This window comes from Corylus avellana, chromosome 10 (assembly GCF_965113065.1).
Source record: "Corylus avellana chromosome 10, dhCorAvel1.hap1.2, whole genome shotgun sequence".
Classification (NCBI taxonomy): domain Eukaryota; kingdom Viridiplantae; phylum Streptophyta; class Magnoliopsida; order Fagales; family Betulaceae; genus Corylus; species Corylus avellana.
Window position 1 is genome coordinate 9,233,629 of NC_142499.1, and position 19,284 is coordinate 9,252,912.

At 35.7% G+C, this 19,284-nt stretch overlaps 1 protein-coding gene across 2 annotated transcripts; it reads right to left on the minus strand.

Annotated features, from left to right (window-relative positions):
- Positions 1 to 3,466: 3,466 nt before the first annotated feature.
- On the minus strand, positions 3,467 to 10,984 carry LOC132161820 (uncharacterized). Of its 2 annotated transcripts, none has more exons than XM_088510909.1 (5): positions 10,473 to 10,984; positions 6,840 to 6,952; positions 6,389 to 6,760; positions 4,345 to 5,118; positions 3,467 to 3,764 (listed from the first exon to the last, which is right to left on the minus strand). In XM_088510909.1, exons 1-5 carry the CDS (start codon positions 10,741 to 10,743, stop codon positions 3,639 to 3,641), a joined length of 1,656 nt encoding a protein of 551 aa, XP_088367035.1. In that variant the 5' UTR covers positions 10,744 to 10,984; the 3' UTR covers positions 3,467 to 3,638. The 2 variants fall into 2 exon arrangements, with proteins under 2 accessions (XP_088367035.1, XP_059427999.1); XM_059572016.2 differs by having other exon boundaries at positions 3,706 to 3,870; positions 4,341 to 5,118.
- Between the last annotated feature and the right edge of the window lie 8,300 nt (positions 10,985 to 19,284).

Genomic DNA, 19,284 nt, shown 5'->3' on the forward strand with positions numbered 1-19,284 from the left:
TGAAAAGTAGCGTAAGTCCGATACTATAGGAGTGTGCATCCAATACCGTTTACTCAGCGGTCCAATGGTTGCATCGTACATGCATGTATTATCCAAGGGTTATCCAAAAAGTAGCATACGTACTGTGGTCGCCCTGCGTACGTCCATGTACTATTTGCATGCGTAAGTATGGTGGTCCCCCCCACGTACATTCGTACTAAAAACAAGAGCGTACGTACAGTACTATTGGGGTGTACATACAGTCAAAAAGTCTGAAATTCTTAAAATGCCTCTTTCAGCTGTCTCTAGTGACCCAGAACTCAAATTAACCATCTAACTAAGCTGCCCAAATTTAGTTAATTATTTGGGTCACTACAAGTCGCCCACCCCCGAGGGCTTGAGGGTGGCCCCTAGCGCTCATGCGGGTGGTGTGACCACCACCTTGAAAAGCATGAGGGGTGGTCGACCAACTCCAATCACACTCTTTGGGTAGCCAACCATCCCTAAAAGGGTGAACGAGTAGTTGACCACTCCCTTGAGGCTAGTCAACCTACCCTAACCTCACCCTTGGGTGGCCAACCACCCCCTTGAAGGTGAGGGGGTGGTTGGCCATGTCTTTAGGAGGTGGCCAACCACATTAAGGGGTAGTTCGACCACCCATTAGCTTCTTTTGATTTTTGATTTTTTTTTATTGTTTTTGTGACAAGCTTAATTTATACCATTCATTTTGAATGAACGATCTGAATCATTAGCTTGCAGGGGACCTCAATCCCTTTATGTATTCATGATGGAAAATTATTAATATGAGCATTTGTACCAAACAAATTTTTACAATTATCCATTCCTAATGTAAGTTAATTATCCAAAATGATCCTTGTCGTTCGTTAAATCACCACATTAGCATCTCTCTACATGACACATGGCATAACCATGGATCAGTCAATCTTTGTTGCCACGTCAGACTATACATGCAAGTGTGTGTCAATTAAAAAGATCACATCATTGACAAAAGACATGTCCCCATCAAATAAAAATAAATAAATAAATAAAAAATAAAAAAAAGGTGGTAGCCACCACACAGCCGCCACTTCTCATACGTGAAAGGTTGTTGCCTCTTACGTGTGATGAACAACCGCAACACATCTATGAAGGGTAGCTGCTCTTCATAGATGAGGGGTGGCTAGTTGTCCTTCATAAATGAAGGGTGGTGCCTCAACTACAAGGGGCGTACAACCCCTCAAGGAGGTGACTACCACCCATAATTTGCAAAGGGTGGCAACCCCTCATCTATCAGAGAGGGAAGGCATCCATTGTCTGGGAGGGGTAGAGGCAACTGCTCATAAAATAAAATAAAGGGATGATCGGTAGTCTTCTTTGCAGATAAGTATGTGTAAGGTTGTAGCGGGTAGAACAAAAAGATAGCTCAAAGCTTTTTCACATCCTCTCTTGGAATTAACAATGGTGAAAGATATCATTTCAAGGAAGGAAAGGTTTACCAACTTTCTTCACAAAAAAAAAAAAAAAAAAACTCTCTTAAACTTTCAATAATTTTTCCTAAAAGCTTACAATGAACAATAACAGAGGTAAATAAAAATATTGAAGCAGTATCAATCTTCGCGTGTTAACGAGAACGAACTCACGTCAAGATGTGAAGAGTAAAACTTAGCATTCACGTCATGATAGTCATCCAACGAGACATCAAATGGAGCAGACAGAAACTTCCCGTTACATATTCGTCTTAACATGCTCTCCAACGGGGAAGGCAATAACTTCACACTACATTCCCGTGTTAACATGCCATCCAACGGAGAAGGCAGTAGCTTCATGTCATGTTCCCGTCTTGATGTGCCATTGAACGAGGAAGGTAGTAACTTTCCACCACGTCCTCATCTTGACGTGCCATCCAACGGAACCCACATAGAGCATAAGAAACACCATCATTACTTGTCTATCTTAATGGAACATCTAACGGGACTTCCAGAGAGCACTAAAAACATTCCCGTCACGTGCCTATCTTAACGGAACATCCAACAGAACTTCCTTTTTTCACTTAACACTTGCAATCCAACATTAGGCAATTCACGGGAATACATACCAAAACACTTACAAGGAATTGTGTATTGAATTAGGCCAAACCAAAACCTAACACACTACTCTCTTAGAAGTACAACAATACACAAATCATACACGTAAATCTGGGTTTACAAGCCTTCACTCGACAACTCAAGTCCTTGCAAAGAACTCTAATCAACACCCTTGAGGCTAACCTTTTAACCTATAAAACAATAATGTTTACAGGTGGAAACAAAACACATAAGTCGTCTACTTAGTAAGTAAATTATTAGTGAAACTTAACCCATACAGTGAGTCCAATTTAGTTGGAAATAGCATATAAAGATGAACATTTTTTTCGGAAGTATTATACGGTTTGAAAGAAAAAAAAAAAAAAAAAAAAAAATGATAATTGTTAATACAGTAACCAAGCCAATATGGAAAATAATACATTTAGAAAGCAGTTCAAGGCATAATCTTGGGAAACATGCTAAAGTCTTAAGACATAAAATCATGTTGATGAAGTGTATAGTATAATAACAATAATTATTCTATAGTCCACAATCATCATCCACATGACTTATCAATACCGTACTGTACCCATAGGCCATAACCCTCTTACAATATGGTTTGCGCGTCCTATGGGGCTTCAAGTACAACGTTAATGCTTCAGTGAGGTGCAATAACCAACCACCACTAGTTGTTCGACCAGGACCAACCCCAAGTGATCCACACAATTAGCGATGCCATAATGTATGACCACCATGTATTCATGGTTGCGTCAGTCACTTCAGCCTTTCAATTCAAGGTAAAGAACATTAAAAATACATATGAATGATACGGTAAAGTACGAATATTAGTGTGCACATTCCCCATACCTCTTAACTTCTATTTCTCATGACAATACACCGCACAACATTACAATCCCGTTATGAGAACATCAGTTATTTCATGAGTATCACAGTAAATATCAATACATTTCAAATCAACATTCATAAAATATCAAGGCATACAACATATTTTTACAAAAAAGCATGCATGTTAAAAAATGCTTCATTCATGGAAGACAATATTCAAGCATGATGATAATTGACTTTGGCGTTCTCATGGACGATTAATTACCTTGAGTGCTTAATCCCCACACATAATTGATAATACTAAAATGAATTTTTTAAGAGTTTCCTTGTGGTAATAAATTGACTCTATTACGAGTGTCATTTTCCAAGGCTCGCATAGACAAAACGGTGCAAAAAGAACACATGATAAGCACTTCCTTCGCATAAGTTTATTTCTAAAAAAATCATTGCAGTCAACTACTTTAGGCATAATGAACAATTCACTGTTTTCCCTCGATCAATACTTGAATCTTCCAGAATCTTAGCCAAATGAGGCCTTCCTGCTTTAGAGAAATGGCATACTACATTGACATGAAATGGGTGAGAGAAACAAAAGGTAATGTGATAGATTTGTTGGTTCTTTTTTTTTTCCCCTTACATTTCTGCAGATTGGAATACACAAAACAGAGGTAATGCATTTACCAAGGCCTGCCACCTATGTGACTTTGACCTGAAAATGCATCTACCGACTGGATATTTGTAATCAAATATTTACACGCACAAAAAACATATATCCACTCCAATGTGAAGCACCCCCTTTGTGTTGCTCACACTTGCAGAACTCCTCCAGTTTGTCCAGTTGAAAGATTTGTTTTGTGTCCTTTGAGTACCAGAGAAGTGGTTTAAACTAGAATATAGATGTTCCTCCTCTGTTACAAATGTAATACAAGGGCTAGGAACAGAGAAAATGCCCATTGAACAGTAGGAAGAGAGCCTGCAGAAGCTGCAAAATCAGTGTATTAGTCTGCAAAGAGTATGACGAAGATACATAAACAGATTAAAAAAAGTTTAAAAGTGTGGCCGTCGTTCAAAGTGGTGATGCCAATGGTGACATGCACAAAGATTTGTGACAAAACTATGAGAAGATAAAGCTAAATTGGTCATATGAGATGTGTACTATTTTTCTTCTTCTTTTTGTTGAGACGTGTAATTGTTTTCATAATTAATCGAAATATCATTAAAAACATAAGGTGTCCCAAAAACAAAAAAAAAAAAAAAAAAAAAAAAAAAAACAGATTAAAGCTCCTATAAGTTGAACTATTTCAAACAACATTAAAAAAACCAGAAAATAATTGTATGCAGCAAAACAAGATACGGAAACAAAATTGCATGCAAAAAATTGTATCAGATATGTCAAAATAGTTAGCTATATTTGGAGCAGTACACTATGGTCATTATATTTAGAGCACTCACATATAGATGGTGATGGTGCAACTGATGGCATAGTGTCAGAATGTTCTGAATCTGATTCACTCTTCGATGGGGGCTGAACATGAGCAAAAACTACACTTCGCAAAGGACTAGAAGCAGGTACCGTATGAGATATGGGTGCCGGTGGGACTACTGGCGCTTGTGGCGAGGCAGCAGGATAATGAGGAGAAATATAAGGTGATGCTGCAGGGGCCAAGTGAGAATGCTTTCTGGCATGCCCTGTAAAACTCCTTTTATATCCATGTCCACAACCAGGAGGCTTTGCTTCATGACTTTTCTCAGGAGCAGGCACACTTCTCTTCGGGGCAGGTGAAGCATCCTGAGGAGCAGGTACGGGTGAAGCATCCTGAGGAGCAGGTGCACCCTTTTGAGTTGCAGGCACACCCCTCTCATGTGCAGGAGTGGGAGGAATTGCCGGAGCTAGATGATTATCATGGTGATGGTGGTGATGATGGTGATGGTGGTGGTGGTGGTGGTGGTGAGGATGGGGCAGAGGTGCAGGAGAAGGTGAGGTGCCACTGCCATCACCACCATGGAGGGAGTGTTGCAAGATAGAAGAAAGACGAACTTGCTTAACCTTACCAAATACAGTGTGATCCAGGCCAAGGTTTTTTGAATTAGAGCCTGTAATGGTTTGAGCAAGTTGCTTTAATCTTTGCTTTGTGGGAGCATTCCCAACTGCCAGGAGAACAGACGACTGAACAATAGTGGGAGGAGCTACCGTGGAACCTTTTGGGTTTGATAAGCTAACATACAAGTTCTGCATCCAGATGACAAAAAATCACTCAGAATCTTACGATAAACGACTTGAGGGTATCTTCAAGTATCAAATAATAGAGCTTCCATGATCTATAAAACTACTGAAATTAGAAGTTTCTTCCTTTGTAGCAGAAAGAGTTCCAATTATAGTTTATGATAGGTCAAAATATAATTGTGGTCTCTGGACTATGTGCCAGATTCCAATTTTTACTTAAATTATTGAATTTTTCAATTTAGTCCTTGAAGCTTGCCCTTATCATACTTTACCACCACTCTACGCTGAGTATTGATGCAACAGACATCTTTTTTTTTATTGGGCGTCTTTATAATGCTGATATAGCATGTAAGATCAGCTTGTCTCACAAAATCAAAATATATGGAGACACATTAATTTAATTTATAAAATAATAATAAAACAAATACAAAACAACATGCATGTCATGTGTTTTATTATATGTTCTTATTTTTTACACCAACAAGTAACCTAATGTGTCATGTCAATATCATAAGGGCATGTGTAAAAGGGAAAAAAAGGTTTGCCACAATAGCAATTGTCATTTGCATAATAACAGTAAGATAGGATAAAATTAACATTGAGGCATTTTAAAACTTCAACAACTAAATTAATAGAATCAATAGGTCAGTAATAAAATTGAAAAATGACTTGGTTATATTTTCATTAACACTTTCCCACACAAATTGAAAGGCCAAATCCTTCACACTTGGTTGAAATGCATAAACAACCCGTACAAGATTTTCATGTGTAAAATATATGGAAATAGTGGGCAGTATACAATGAACTCAAATCAAGAAGGGAAAAACGCAAAATCAGACCTTGTTGTTTACCTGATTTACAATTAGATCCATGCGAGATATGCAAAAAAAAAAAAAAAACAATTTACTCGCTATAGTCAAATTATGTCCACTGACTTAACAAATTCTATTAATGTGACATTAACTTAAATAAAACACATGTCACAATTTTATTGACTCTAACGTGTCATATTATCAGAATCTAATAAGTCGGTGAACGATATTTGATTGTAGGGAGTAAATTGTCTTTTTGGCATACTTTGAAGACCTCTGAATTCATTGATACCACAGAAACTAATTGCAAATCAGGTAAACCACATGGTTTGATTATGCATTTTTCCCAATCAAGAAATTGGTGGACATTGATACATTGGAACATGCAACCACTATATCACAATTTTCCTCAGGCAAAGATATGCATAATGGAAGCATTCAACAAAAAAGGAAGATTGCCAAACCTCATTGGGTGTCAGATTTAATCCCGACTTCAGCTGGCTCGTCAATTCATCAAAATTTAATTGTATTTGATAGATAGAGAAGTTTAAGGTGAAGTTGAAAAAGATTTTCACTTTCTGCAAAAGAAATGCATGCTGAGGAGGGCTTATAGTAATTCCTTCTGGGAATTTTAGCACCCCGAAAAGGAATGGTTCCCCAAACAAGGATGTAGTCAGGCGAAGAGAAGGCTGTTGTAGAACCATAGAAACAAAATTTCCCTTGATCAAGCTTTGCACAGTTTGGGATATTTTTGAATAGTTCGCATCAGGATCAACTCCAAACACAACCGTTGTTGCATTTGATCCAGCTATGGGTTCTAGAGATAAGATAACCACCTGGTTCAAAAAAAAAAAAAAAATCAAAATACCGAAATATGAAGTATGTAATAAAGAAAATATATGAGAGAGCTAATACTTTGATGGAAGGAAAATCTATCTCATTAAAAATGTCTTCCTCAAGCAGCAAGATATTGTCTTCCAGAAAAGAAAATGGCTTCTTAAGATTGAAACGTGCTACTATATCATGATCTGGACAAAAAAAAAAAAAAAAAATTGTCAGTCAAGTAATATAAAACATCTAACCAACTTCACTGCAGAGAATTCAAATCATGCTCACATCATCTAGAATATAAATACTTTCTGCTAAGAAATTTCACGATCCAAACCTGTGAGATGATTTATGAGGATTACCAGTAAAAGAAAACACACAAACACACAATATGCACTGTTTTTGTAATGAAAGTACAAAACTTAACAGAACACTTGAAATGAAGCACACAATCACATGATCAAGGTAGAGTTGCAGGTACACTTTTGCATTTTCCATTGCCCCAGACATCTCTTTGAAAGTGATGTGTCACAGATCTTTTAATGTAAATCTACACAAGCAATGGATGGTACATAACGTGAGGGCCTCAGATGGTACATGGAATGTCTGCCAAACACACCTCAATAACAATATCTTAGCACCAGATTCAGTTGATCTCAGGTGCAGAAGTTAACACCCATGCTGCTACCAAAAAGCATAACTATCAATGATCACCATAATGCACCAGTGCCACTAAACACAGCATCTTTAGCTGCTACACCATCCAATATCCACTCCTTTTTCTTTCTTTTTCTCCCGAAGGAAGAATCAATATTTTCATCTCAATAATAACAAATTGAAGCAGTATGGTGCCAAACTAATGATTATAACTAGAGGAAACTTCACTTAATCACCTTGAACTTTCAACACTTTTGCAATCATCCCCCTAAACTTTAAAAACTCTCAATTTAGTGTATCTCACTTTAAAAAACTTGCAATGTCACCCTTATCGTTAGGATTTCGGGTTAAATCAAACAGAGTGTAAGGAAATGTCCCTTATACCCATGTATTTAAAAATTATTTAATTATTTAATTTAATTTTTAAAATTTTTAAACAAAGGTATTTGGGTGTCTTCGTTAAGATTTAACATAAAATTCTAACGGAAGTGTAATATTGCAAAATTTTTTAAGTTGGATACACTAAATTGAGAGTTTTTGAAGTTTAAGAGGATGATTGCAAAAGCGCTGAAAGTTCAAAGGGTTTAAGTAATTTTTTCCCTTATAACTATGAATGCAAGACTCCACAATCCCAATTGAAAATACAAGAAATCTAGGAGTATTGGCAGAAGTGAAAACATAACATAATTGATCCCAAAATAATGATTATAACTAGAGGAAACTTCACTTAATCACCTTGAACTTTCAACACTTTTGCAATCATCCCCCTAAACTTTAAAAACTCTCAATTTAGTGTATCTCACTTTAAAAAACTTGCAATGTCACCCTTATCGTTAGGATTTCGGGTTAAATCAAACAGAGTGTAAGGAAATGTCCCTTATACCCATGTATTTAAAAATTATTTAATTATTTAATTTAATTTTTAAAATTTTTAAACAAAGGTATTTGGGTGTCTTCGTTAAGATTTAACATAAAATTCTAACGGAAGTGTAATATTGCAAAATTTTTTAAGTTGGATACACTAAATTGAGAGTTTTTGAAGTTTAAGAGGATGATTGCAAAAGCGCTGAAAGTTCAAAGGGTTTAAGTAATTTTTTCCCTTATAACTATGAATGCAAGACTCCACAATCCCAATTGAAAATACAAGAAATCTAGGAGTATTGGCAGAAGTGAAAACATAACATAATTGATCCCAAAATACATATACTAACATATTTCCTGGTTTCAACATTCAGAAACATTAAAAATAGAGTACAGTTTTCAGCTGATTTATCCATAAACATAAAAAAGCAACATGTTGTTAACTAATCCTTCATAGCTTACAAATTAAAAGTACTTTTTAGCACAAAAACAAATGGCTTTGCTTCTAGATATGCCACTGAACTCAGCTTAAGAGAAGACTTGACTCAATTATTTGTGTCCATATATAGAGGTGCTTCAGTTTTAGCAATGCAAGAGGAACAAAAAATTGTTCTCTACAAATTTAGCAAAGCGGCACACTGTTATGAGAGAATATCCAGAGAAAAGTAATAACTTTACAAGCAATGGCTTTCTAAAGCTCAATCCCTTGCTTGTTCTAATGAACAAAGGCAGTACAATATCAGTAAAGAGTGCCTACACTATCTAACCTCAGATATTCTAAGAAAAGATGGAAGACAAAATCAACTCAACAAGAAACTGATTAGCATCATCCAAGTGGCCAAGGACCCCATTATTTTTGCCTAAAAAAAAATACACAATAAGAGCACATGATAAGGTGAAAATCTATTTGATCAGCAGATTATTCTGTATGAAGTGGATTCCAAATTATAGTTCCAACAGATCAATTTACATTTACAGCATGTGAGAAATGGCCAAAACAATTGATAGCAACCTCACTAGGCAGCAAAATATAAACAATTAAACAAATAAACCAGAAGCTTGTCGTACAGCCAGCAAACAATGAACACATATGGTATATATGTACCCCCACAAACTTTCAAGTATAGTGTGCTGAACTCAAACTCTCTGCCAGACCTTATTGAAACGGCAGCTTCATGAATTTCAATGTATACAAAGCACCCAATAAGGCTACAATAAAGGTTGCCATTAACAGTAACTTCCCAGGGAAATCAAACTAAAGTACATTAGAGAAAATAAACAAATAAACGCCCATTTTGACACCTCAGATTGCAGGAATGATAAGACCAACTTGTGATTGGTTCAAGCTAGATAGCCACCAGTTGATGCCAGATCACAAAATTGTCCAAATACTCTCAAACGTGAAAACCCTCAAACCAAATTGGAAATTCAATCAATGTAGTTGTACCCAAATAAGTTCAAAACGTGTGTGTGTGACAACAAATATCAAACAAAACCATCCAGCTCAAAATATAAACGCAAAAATCTCACCCATTAATACTCTGACTCAAAACATCTATATTTAGCATCTATAGCCAATTCCAGAAACCTAGGTCCATATCCTTATAAATCTGAATACTAAAAATAGAAACGCACAATGTAACTACCTTAAATTCAAACAAGATACAGGATATCCTTATTTTTCTCTCCTCTGATTACAATTGGCCTGAAGTGTAGGAAAAGAACCGAGACTAAAATCCTAAATTATCGAAACCCCATCTCTTCGGAACCAATCATAGCAAACACCTAAGACTAGTTAATAAGTTTCTGAAAACTTTCCAAATTAAGCAACACAAACAAAACATTCCATTTACTTCCTTATCTTCGCTACATTTTCCCAGTATAGCAACAACAAACACCCACCGACAACCACCACCAAGAAATACATTCCAAAACTCCCAAATCTTTATACCAAATTTAACAGAGAACCAAATTAAAATATCTTACGAATAATCTTTTCCTTTCCCTACATCTTCTCATCAACCAAACAAAAAGTCACTACCGACCCACCATCCGAACCCCAACAAATAAAAATAAAATAAAACCACCCCATTAAACAAATCTAGATCTACAACCGCCATACAATGTTGCAACCCACAAAGCCCAAAATCAAAAAAAGAAACTCAATACCCAAAAAAACAATGAATAAGAACAGAAACCCACCTTTGAACTTTAAATCAAGATCCAGATTCCCCTGATCTGCGAACCGAAGAAACGGGGGCAGCCAAAACATAGCGGAGAGGAAGACAGCGGCGGAGAGCAGCAGGACCAGTAGGCATCTGAGCCCAATGAGCCTCCGAACCCCACCACAGCACCACCCAAAGCCACAGTTCCCACACCCACCACCGCCACACCACCGTCCCTGCGCATTCTGGTCCGAAGACTCGGCCCCCACCCTGGCCGGCACCGCCTGGCCTTCCTGGCCCTTTCCCATGGGCACCACTGCAATGCAGCTTTCTCAAGTGGGTCTCGCTCCATACCCCAATCTCTCAACTGGGTCGGCCTCAAATGCATCCATTCTGGATTCTTTTGTGAGAAACCGAAGATGGCAAGAAAGTGAGAGCTTGCGTTGGTGTTGTTTGTGCTTCTTTTTTTTTTTTTTCAAATTTTCAAATTTAGTAATTTAGGGTTTGAGAGAGAGAGAGAGAGAGAGTGAAGTAGCTTGTGCTGCAAATGACAAGTCACAGGCATGGTCTTTTCTTTTAGTTATGAGATGGTGGTTGTTTATCTGTTTTTTATTTTTTATTCTTATTTTTTATTTGAAGTTTTCTATTTATTGATTTACTTTTATTATTATTATTATTTTTTTGGTATTCTAGAGTTTCTGCGCACTAGTGGAGAGGTGGGGGGGTATAGTGGGAAAAGGAGATGCTTGTTGATAGTTTAATGGAGAAGTGGGAAGCAGAGTGCATTTATAAAAGTGGGATTGGTTTTGACTTGGGATTAAGTGAGAGATGGAAAATGTGAAGGGCAAGACAAGCATAGTCTTACTTTTGTATGATGCAATCTGCCCCTTTGTTTACGGTTTTTGAACATGTTTGACACTCTATCATGACTTGTCTTTCTATATTTTGTTTGAATAATGTGTCCACATGTAAGAATTGGATAAGGTGATCAATTATCTTCTATATCTCACTACTCACTACTATTGACTATCCAAATGCTTTTTCTTTTGTCAAAATTTGGTTAGAATTTGTAGAAATTACTTCACATTATGCTTCTTCTTTTTCTTAATAAAAATAAAAAAATAAAAAAACTTTTGGCTAAGCCAAATATGTATCCTAGATAACATCTATCATCACCCACCACACCCCACTTTTATTGAATAGGGAATCCGGAATGGACTAATGATAGATGTTAGCATTGGGCCTTTTCTGTATTCACATGAAATTGATGTGGCTCGTGAAATTACTGTATAATAAACTATCACAATCCAATGGTAATTTTAAAAATTATATTAATTTTTGGATGGAAATAAGAGTGACATTTATCTTTACTTTTCGGAATAATATATTATTTTATACCTAATGTGTGCCAAATATTGCATATTTGGACCTCTTAATTTACATTAGTTAATCCTTTAACTATGTCGTAATCTAATGTTTTGTGTTAGTTTTGTGTTTTTAGTGTTTTTTAGGTTGTTAAAAGAAGACTCTATCTTTAAAGAGAAAAAAATACAAAGTTTGGAAGAAAGCACACAAGAAGACCTAGATGATGTGGTTAAGTTTAATCAAATCATGGAAATGATTAAATCAGAGTTTCTCTAATTTGAGTCAAAATCATATTGGATTAAATTTTAGATTTTGCACACATCTCAGTATTTTGACCATAACTTTTTGCTCAAGTATCATATTGAGGTAAAACTAGTTACATTGGAAAGATAACTCAAAATTATACAATTTATTGTGAAATAGGAGTTTCCTAATTCGGATATTTACTATGTCAAAATCTTCCTGCAATAAAATAACGCAAATCTGGACGAATCATATTCCGATTTGTACTAGGATTGCTTCCTAATTTGACTAAAAGACAGACCTTCGAATTTCTTAGGATTACTAGGGCTTCTATGACTCTCCAAAGCCCTATAAATAGACCTCAAAAGCTTCAAAAAAAGATAGAGATTTGGGAGAACAAAATTCCACAGCTTTTCTCTTTTTAGCTTAGTTTTTCTTTAGGGTTAGGTTTTATTTGTCATAGTCATGTGGAGCTAAATTCTCAACTAAGGTTAGGGATGAAGCCTCATCAATGAAGAACAACAGTACTTTTATGTAAGTTTTTATTGTCCGATTTTATGGTTTAATATTTCAATTGTTTTACTTCTTTTCAATGTATGGAATGATTGTTGGATATATTTTTTGTAATTCAAGGATACATTTAATGATTTGGGATAATTTCACATAATTAATTGCTTGGTTTTAATTGCCTAAATAATTTGATATCCCTTGTGATTTGTTCTACGGATACACTTGGTGTTTTGATTGAGATTGAAAATCTTTTGTGATTTACAGATGCATCTGATGATTTAATTAAAATTAGATTCCTTTTGTGATTTATACAATGAATGGATACATGTGATGGTTTTTATTGACTTTTAAAAGCATAGTAGAACATACCTAAGATTTTATTTGTGAGAACTTCGGATTAATATTAATGAACAAGGAAGTATGTTGTTATGATTTGGTGAGTGTGGACTCCAAAACCTTAGTACTTTATATTTTGATTGTTTTATTTCAGTTAGTTTATGTTGAGTCTTTTAATTTTCAAAACCCCAAAGTCAAACCTCTTTTGGAACTAGGTTAGGGTTTAATTGATTTAGATTTTAGTTTGTTTACAAAAACACAATTCTCTGTGGCATCGACCTCGCACTTGCAAACCTTTTTTTTTACAAACGATTCGTGTACTTACGAGTAATTAAAATTGTGACATCTCACATTGCCTGGGCATGAAAAAGATGATGTGTTTATATGGAATATACTCTCTCTAAATGGTATGAGGCCTTTTGAGGGTAAACCCATTAATAAAACCGTGCGGGCTTGGTCCAAGTGGACAATATCATATCACTTGAAGTAGGGGTGTCACATATGGTATCAAAGCCATAGCCCAGCCCGAGATGGGGGGAGCGTGCACAAGCCCATGAGGGTCGCCAACGAGGACGTTGAGTCCTAAGAGGGGATGATTGTGACGTCCCACATTGCCTGGGCATGGAAAATATGATATGTTTATATAGAATATACTCTCTTTAAATAGTATGAGACATTTTGGGGGTAAACTCAATAATAAAACCGTACGGGCTTGGCCCAAAGTGGACAATATCATACCACTTGAAGCAGGGGTGTTACAAAAATTTTCACAACAATACCTTATTTGAATTTTTTTTTTACAAAAAGGCAAGATTATTAAAAATAACAAAAAAAAAATACTCTTACGTGATGTTCGGTTCATGAAATCTTAGGCTCTATTTGTTAATGTTTTTGAATTGTGATTTTTGTTTTTGGTTTGAAAAAAATGTTTTAATGTAATATAAAAATAATATTGATTTGAAAGTAATCCATACAAACTAGAGCCTCCAAAGTACGATAACAGCTGAAAAATACTACTCTCTAAAATAATATGATAGTACACACAAAACTGCGAGCCTTCACTCAACAACTTAAGCCTTTGTGAACAACTTCAATCTGCATCCCTAAGGCTAACATGTTAACATGTAAAACAATAATATTCAAACAGGTAGAAATAAAACATATAAGTCCACAACTTAATAAATAAATCGCCAATAAAACAGTGTCCATGTTATGAGCCCAATTTAGTTGGAAATAATGTATAAAGATGAAGAATCTTTTAGAAATGTTTTGATAGAGTGTCACTAAAATATTAGTAAAGCTTAGCAAGAAGTTTAGACAAATTACGCACGATAACAACTATTTCAATAATTATGCTAATATGAGAAGTAGTACATTTAAAGGGTAGTTTAAGGCAAAATTCGGAGAAACATCTTGTAGTGTTAAGGTAGAAAATCATGTTGATGAAGTGTACAATAAAACAACAATAATTATTTCAAAGTCCATAATCATCCTCCATATAGCCTACTCAAACCCATAACCCTCTCGCAATGAGGTTTGCTCATCCCATGGGACTTCAGGTACAACATCGATGCCTCAATGAGGTATAATAGCCAGTCATCACTAGTTGTCTAATTAGGTCCAATATTGGGTGATCCATACAACTAACGATGCCACAAGGCATGATTGCAATCTTGGGAACCCGTGAAACCGTGACATTCCCAAGGACCCAACCAAGTCCCGGTCCGGAGGCGGGCATTTGATGGGTGACACCATCCGAGCAGCTAAAGGAGATGTGGGGGATGCTATCTGGGCTGCCCCATCTACTCCAAACAATAAGCGTAAGGCCAACAAAGTTAAGGCCAAAATGGAGGAGCCTTCTAGGAATGCTAAACACAGGCGGGGAAAGGGTGAGACATCTTCTCGGCCATCTTGGGACTATTGCTACTTCTTTCCCCAAGCAGACTTTCGAGGTGCCGGTGATGCCTGTTGCCACCGTCAACCACCAAGTGTGAAAGAGGTTTTTAGAGGTGGCCCCCCTTGCCACCCTTTATAATATCTCGGATGATTCTTCACCCGAGGTTTGATCTAGCTAATGGAGGATCGATCCTGGTAAAAGGAGGATTGATCCTACCAAGGGAGGATTGATCCTACCTTGGTAGGATCGATCCTCGCTAGGCAGTTCCTTATCAGTTTGGCATTTAGTACCATTTGGCAAGAGTCATCCAAAGAATTTAACTTTCAACATTCTTACTTTTTACATCACATCAATCAATTTTTACTACTATTTAATAAAAAAAATCAATACAAAACAAAATTTTTTCACTTTTCCATACCAAACATTCTTACTTTTTTCTCCTATCAATCAATTTTTGCTACAGTTCATGTCCACTAAGCAGTAATTGTCCAATGCCAAACAGAGCCAATTTGAACACTTTTCAGTTTGGAAACCAACGCAACTTTTCTTTTTTTTTTTTGGTCAACTATGTACACTCACATACCTAACAACTTTTGTAGTGATCTAAATAATTAACTAAGCTTAGTTAAAGGGTTAATTTAGACTTTGGGTCATTAGGAACAGCTGGAAGGGCATTTAGAAATTTTAAACTTTTTGAACGGATATACGCCCGAGGACCACCGTACGTACGCTCTTGTCTTTTGATGAGTGTCAAATATTACATTCTTGGACCCCTTTATTTACATTAGTTAATCTTTTAGCTGTGTCATTATTTAATGTTTTGTATTAGTTTTGTGTTTTTAGTATTTTGTAAGTCGTTGAAAAAAAACTACAGCTTTAAAGGGAAAAATGCAAAGTTTGGAAGAAAGCGTACTTTAAAAAGACCTAGATAATGTGGTTAAGTTTATCCAAATCCAGGAAAAAGGTAAAATCGGATTAAAGATCAGATTGGATTAAATTTCAAATTGGATAAAATTTTGGATTTGATTCAAATTCAGATTCTGCACATGTCTTAGTATTTTGACCATAACTTTTTGCTCACATATCGGATTGAGATGATTTAAGCAGAATTGGAAATCTAACGCAAAATACTACAAGTCGTTATGAAATAGGATTTTTCTAATTTGGATAGTTACTATGCCAAAATCGCCCCGCCATAAAAAAAATACAAATCTGGACGAATCCTATGCCGATTTTAGACTTCTATTTTGGACAGGGAGACAAACCTCCGAATTGTCTAGGTTTAATAGGGCTTCTAGGACTTCCCTAAGCCTATAAATAGATCTCTTTGCATTCAAGAAAATATATACAATTCCAGATAGCAAAATTCTACAGTTTTTTCTCTTTAGTTTAGTTTAGGTTTAAATTTTAGTTTTATTTATGTGGAGTTAAATTCCCAACTAAGGTTGGGGATGAAGCCTCACCAATGAAGAACAACTTTACTTTTATGTAAGTTTTTATTATTCAGATTTTATTGAGCTTAATTTCAATTGTTTAACTTCATTTCAATGTGTGAAATAATTCTTGGATATCTTGTTGTGATTCAAGAGTACACTTGATGATTTAAGATAACTTCACATAATTGATTGCTTGGTTTTATTTGCTTAAAAATTGCATATCCCTTGTGATTTGTTCTTCAGATACATCTGGTGTTTCAATTAAATTTGGATTTCTTTTGTGATTTGTGCAATGAATGGATACATGTGATGATTTTGATTAATCTTTTGAAGCATAGTAAAACATACATAAGATTTAATTTGTGAGAACTTCGGATTAATATTGATGAATATGAAGTATATTGTTATGATTCAGTGAGTGTGAATTCTCAAACCTTAGTACATTTATCTTTTGTTTTACTTTATTTAGTTTATGTTGTCTTTTAGTTTTAAAAACCTAAAATCAAAAACCATTTGGAACTAGATTATGATTTAATTAGTTTAGATATAAATTGCTCTTTCAAAAACACAATTCCCTGTGGGTTCGACCTCGCATTTGCAAAACATTATATTGTAAACAATTCGTGCACATGCGAGTATTAAAATTTGCACAATAAGATTTTGGTGCTGTTGCCGGGGAATTGTTCAATTTTTGAAAACAATTTTATGTTTAAATTGATTTTATCTTTCTACTAGTTATAATTATGATTTTTATTTTTCTGCAATTTTTATTCCTGTTTCTAATATATATATATATATATATATATAAGATTTTTCATTTTCATTTTCTTTGTTGTTTTTCGGCTTATTTTGCAATTCTGCCGAATCTTGATCCGCACACTGATCTGAGTGAGATCAAGCACACTCGCGCCGCAAGGAGCACCAGTCAATAGACCATGGCGCGGCAGACAGTACCTTTTGAACACCAACGCAAGTGTGATCGAGTGCAACTACAGTACGCTCGAGTGCACTCACGGTCAAAGGCAGCATCTATTTCATGTTGTGCGCGCCTGCGCTTGACAACTCCTTGCTTCAGTTCGAGTGCACGCATGCAGCTACAACATCACTAATGGATCAGCGCACCTGCGCTCGATCTCATCCAGCCTACGCTCGAATGCACCTCCAGATAGCAAAATTTTACAGTTTTTTTCTTTAGTTTAGTTTAAGTTTAGATTTTAGTTTTATTTATGTGTAGTTAAATTCCCAACTAAGGTTAGGGATGAAGCCTCACTAATGAAGAACGATGTTACTTTTATGTAAGTTTTTATTATTCCGATTTTATTAAGCTTAATTTCAATTGTTTTATTTCTTTTCAATGTGTGGAATAATTCTTGGATATTTTGTTGTGATTTAAGGAAACACTTGATGATTTAAGATAATTTCATATAATTGATTGCTTGGTTTTATTTGCTTAAAAATTGGATATCCCTTGTAATTTGTTCTTCGGATATATTTGGTATTTCAATTAAATTTGGATTCCTTTTGTGATTTGTGCAATGAATGGATACATGGGATATTTTTGATTAATCTTTTGAAGTATAGTAAAACATACATAAGATTTAATTTGTAAGAACTCCTGATTAATATTGATGAACATGAAGTATGCTGTTATGATTCAGTAAGTGTGAATTCTCAAACCTTAGCACATTTATCTGTCATTTTACTTTATTTAGTTTATGTTGTCTTTTAGTTTTAAAAACCCAAAATCAAAAACCTTTTGGAACTAGGTTAGGATTTAATTAGTTTAGACTTAAATTGCTCTTTCAAAAATACAATTCTCTGTGAGATCGACCTCGCACTTGCAATCCATTAACTACAATCAATTCGTGCACTTGCGAATTAATATAATTTGCACAACATCTTTAAGTGAGGACGTACGATGGGGGACCACTGGACGTACTCTGCCAATAGTACGACATACTCTGCAAATAGTATGCAGACGTACGCCCCAATAGTACTAGACGTACGCTACTTTTGGGTTAACCCCTCGATAATACATGAACGTATGCGCCTTTGGACTGCTGGGTAAATAGTACCGGACGTCCGCTACTTTTCAGAATAGTTGATAGCACCCTCTGCTTTTTCTCACCTATAAATACCCCCTTACCCCATCGCTCTTTCACGCTCATTTCCGCCCCTAAACCCTCTAGAGACCTCTGTGTGAGTGTTTTGTGATTTTTGAAAGTTCTTGGAAGAGAATGAAAGATTTCTTGGAGGTTTTTGGCTTCAAGGATGTAATTTCTAAGCTTAGTTTGTTATGTTGTTTAAGTGCTTTTCATAGTTAGCTTAGTTGGTAGTTTGTAGCTTCTAGTTATGTTGTTGCCCTTAATCTTGGTTTAAGCATGGGTTAGCATTTAATTCTTGTTGAGCATATTTCATTTTGCATGGAGGTGTTGTTTTGAGATAGGAGGTCCTATAAATCCTTTTGGTAGCTTTAGAACCAGTTTGGGAGGATAGAAGGACAGTTGAACCAAATGAGGTTCTACCTGAACCTCCTAGGCAGACGTACGGCCAAAGACTCGGATGTACGGTCAAAAGTGCTCTAGGTAACGCCACTTTGGCCAGTTGTTCGATAGCCTCTGTATTCATGTTCTAGGTTCATTTTAGTTGGATTTAGAACTAATGATAGGTATTTTCTTAGTATTCGAGGTTATGGGGGCTCAAGGAAATTTTATGGAGGAGCCTTACGACCCAAGTGAGTACAAACTCATATGGATGCTTGTTGTTACTTTTCTCGCATTGCACGTCTATTTTATATATATCAAACATGCATATTTTGCAACTCTCATGAAATACATATTAGAACTATTGTGAACTCTCTTTTGGGAAAACATGTGTTGATTAAAAAGATAATAATGAGGCTTGTAAAACTATGCATGTAAAAGACTTATAAGATTAATTGCATTGTGTGACATGGTATACCGGTACCTGCGGGATAACAGCTATGGACTTACTATACAGGTTAACTTTATGGTCAAATGTGTTATGTGGGAGCTTTGGATCTAATGATTTCGTGACCAGGC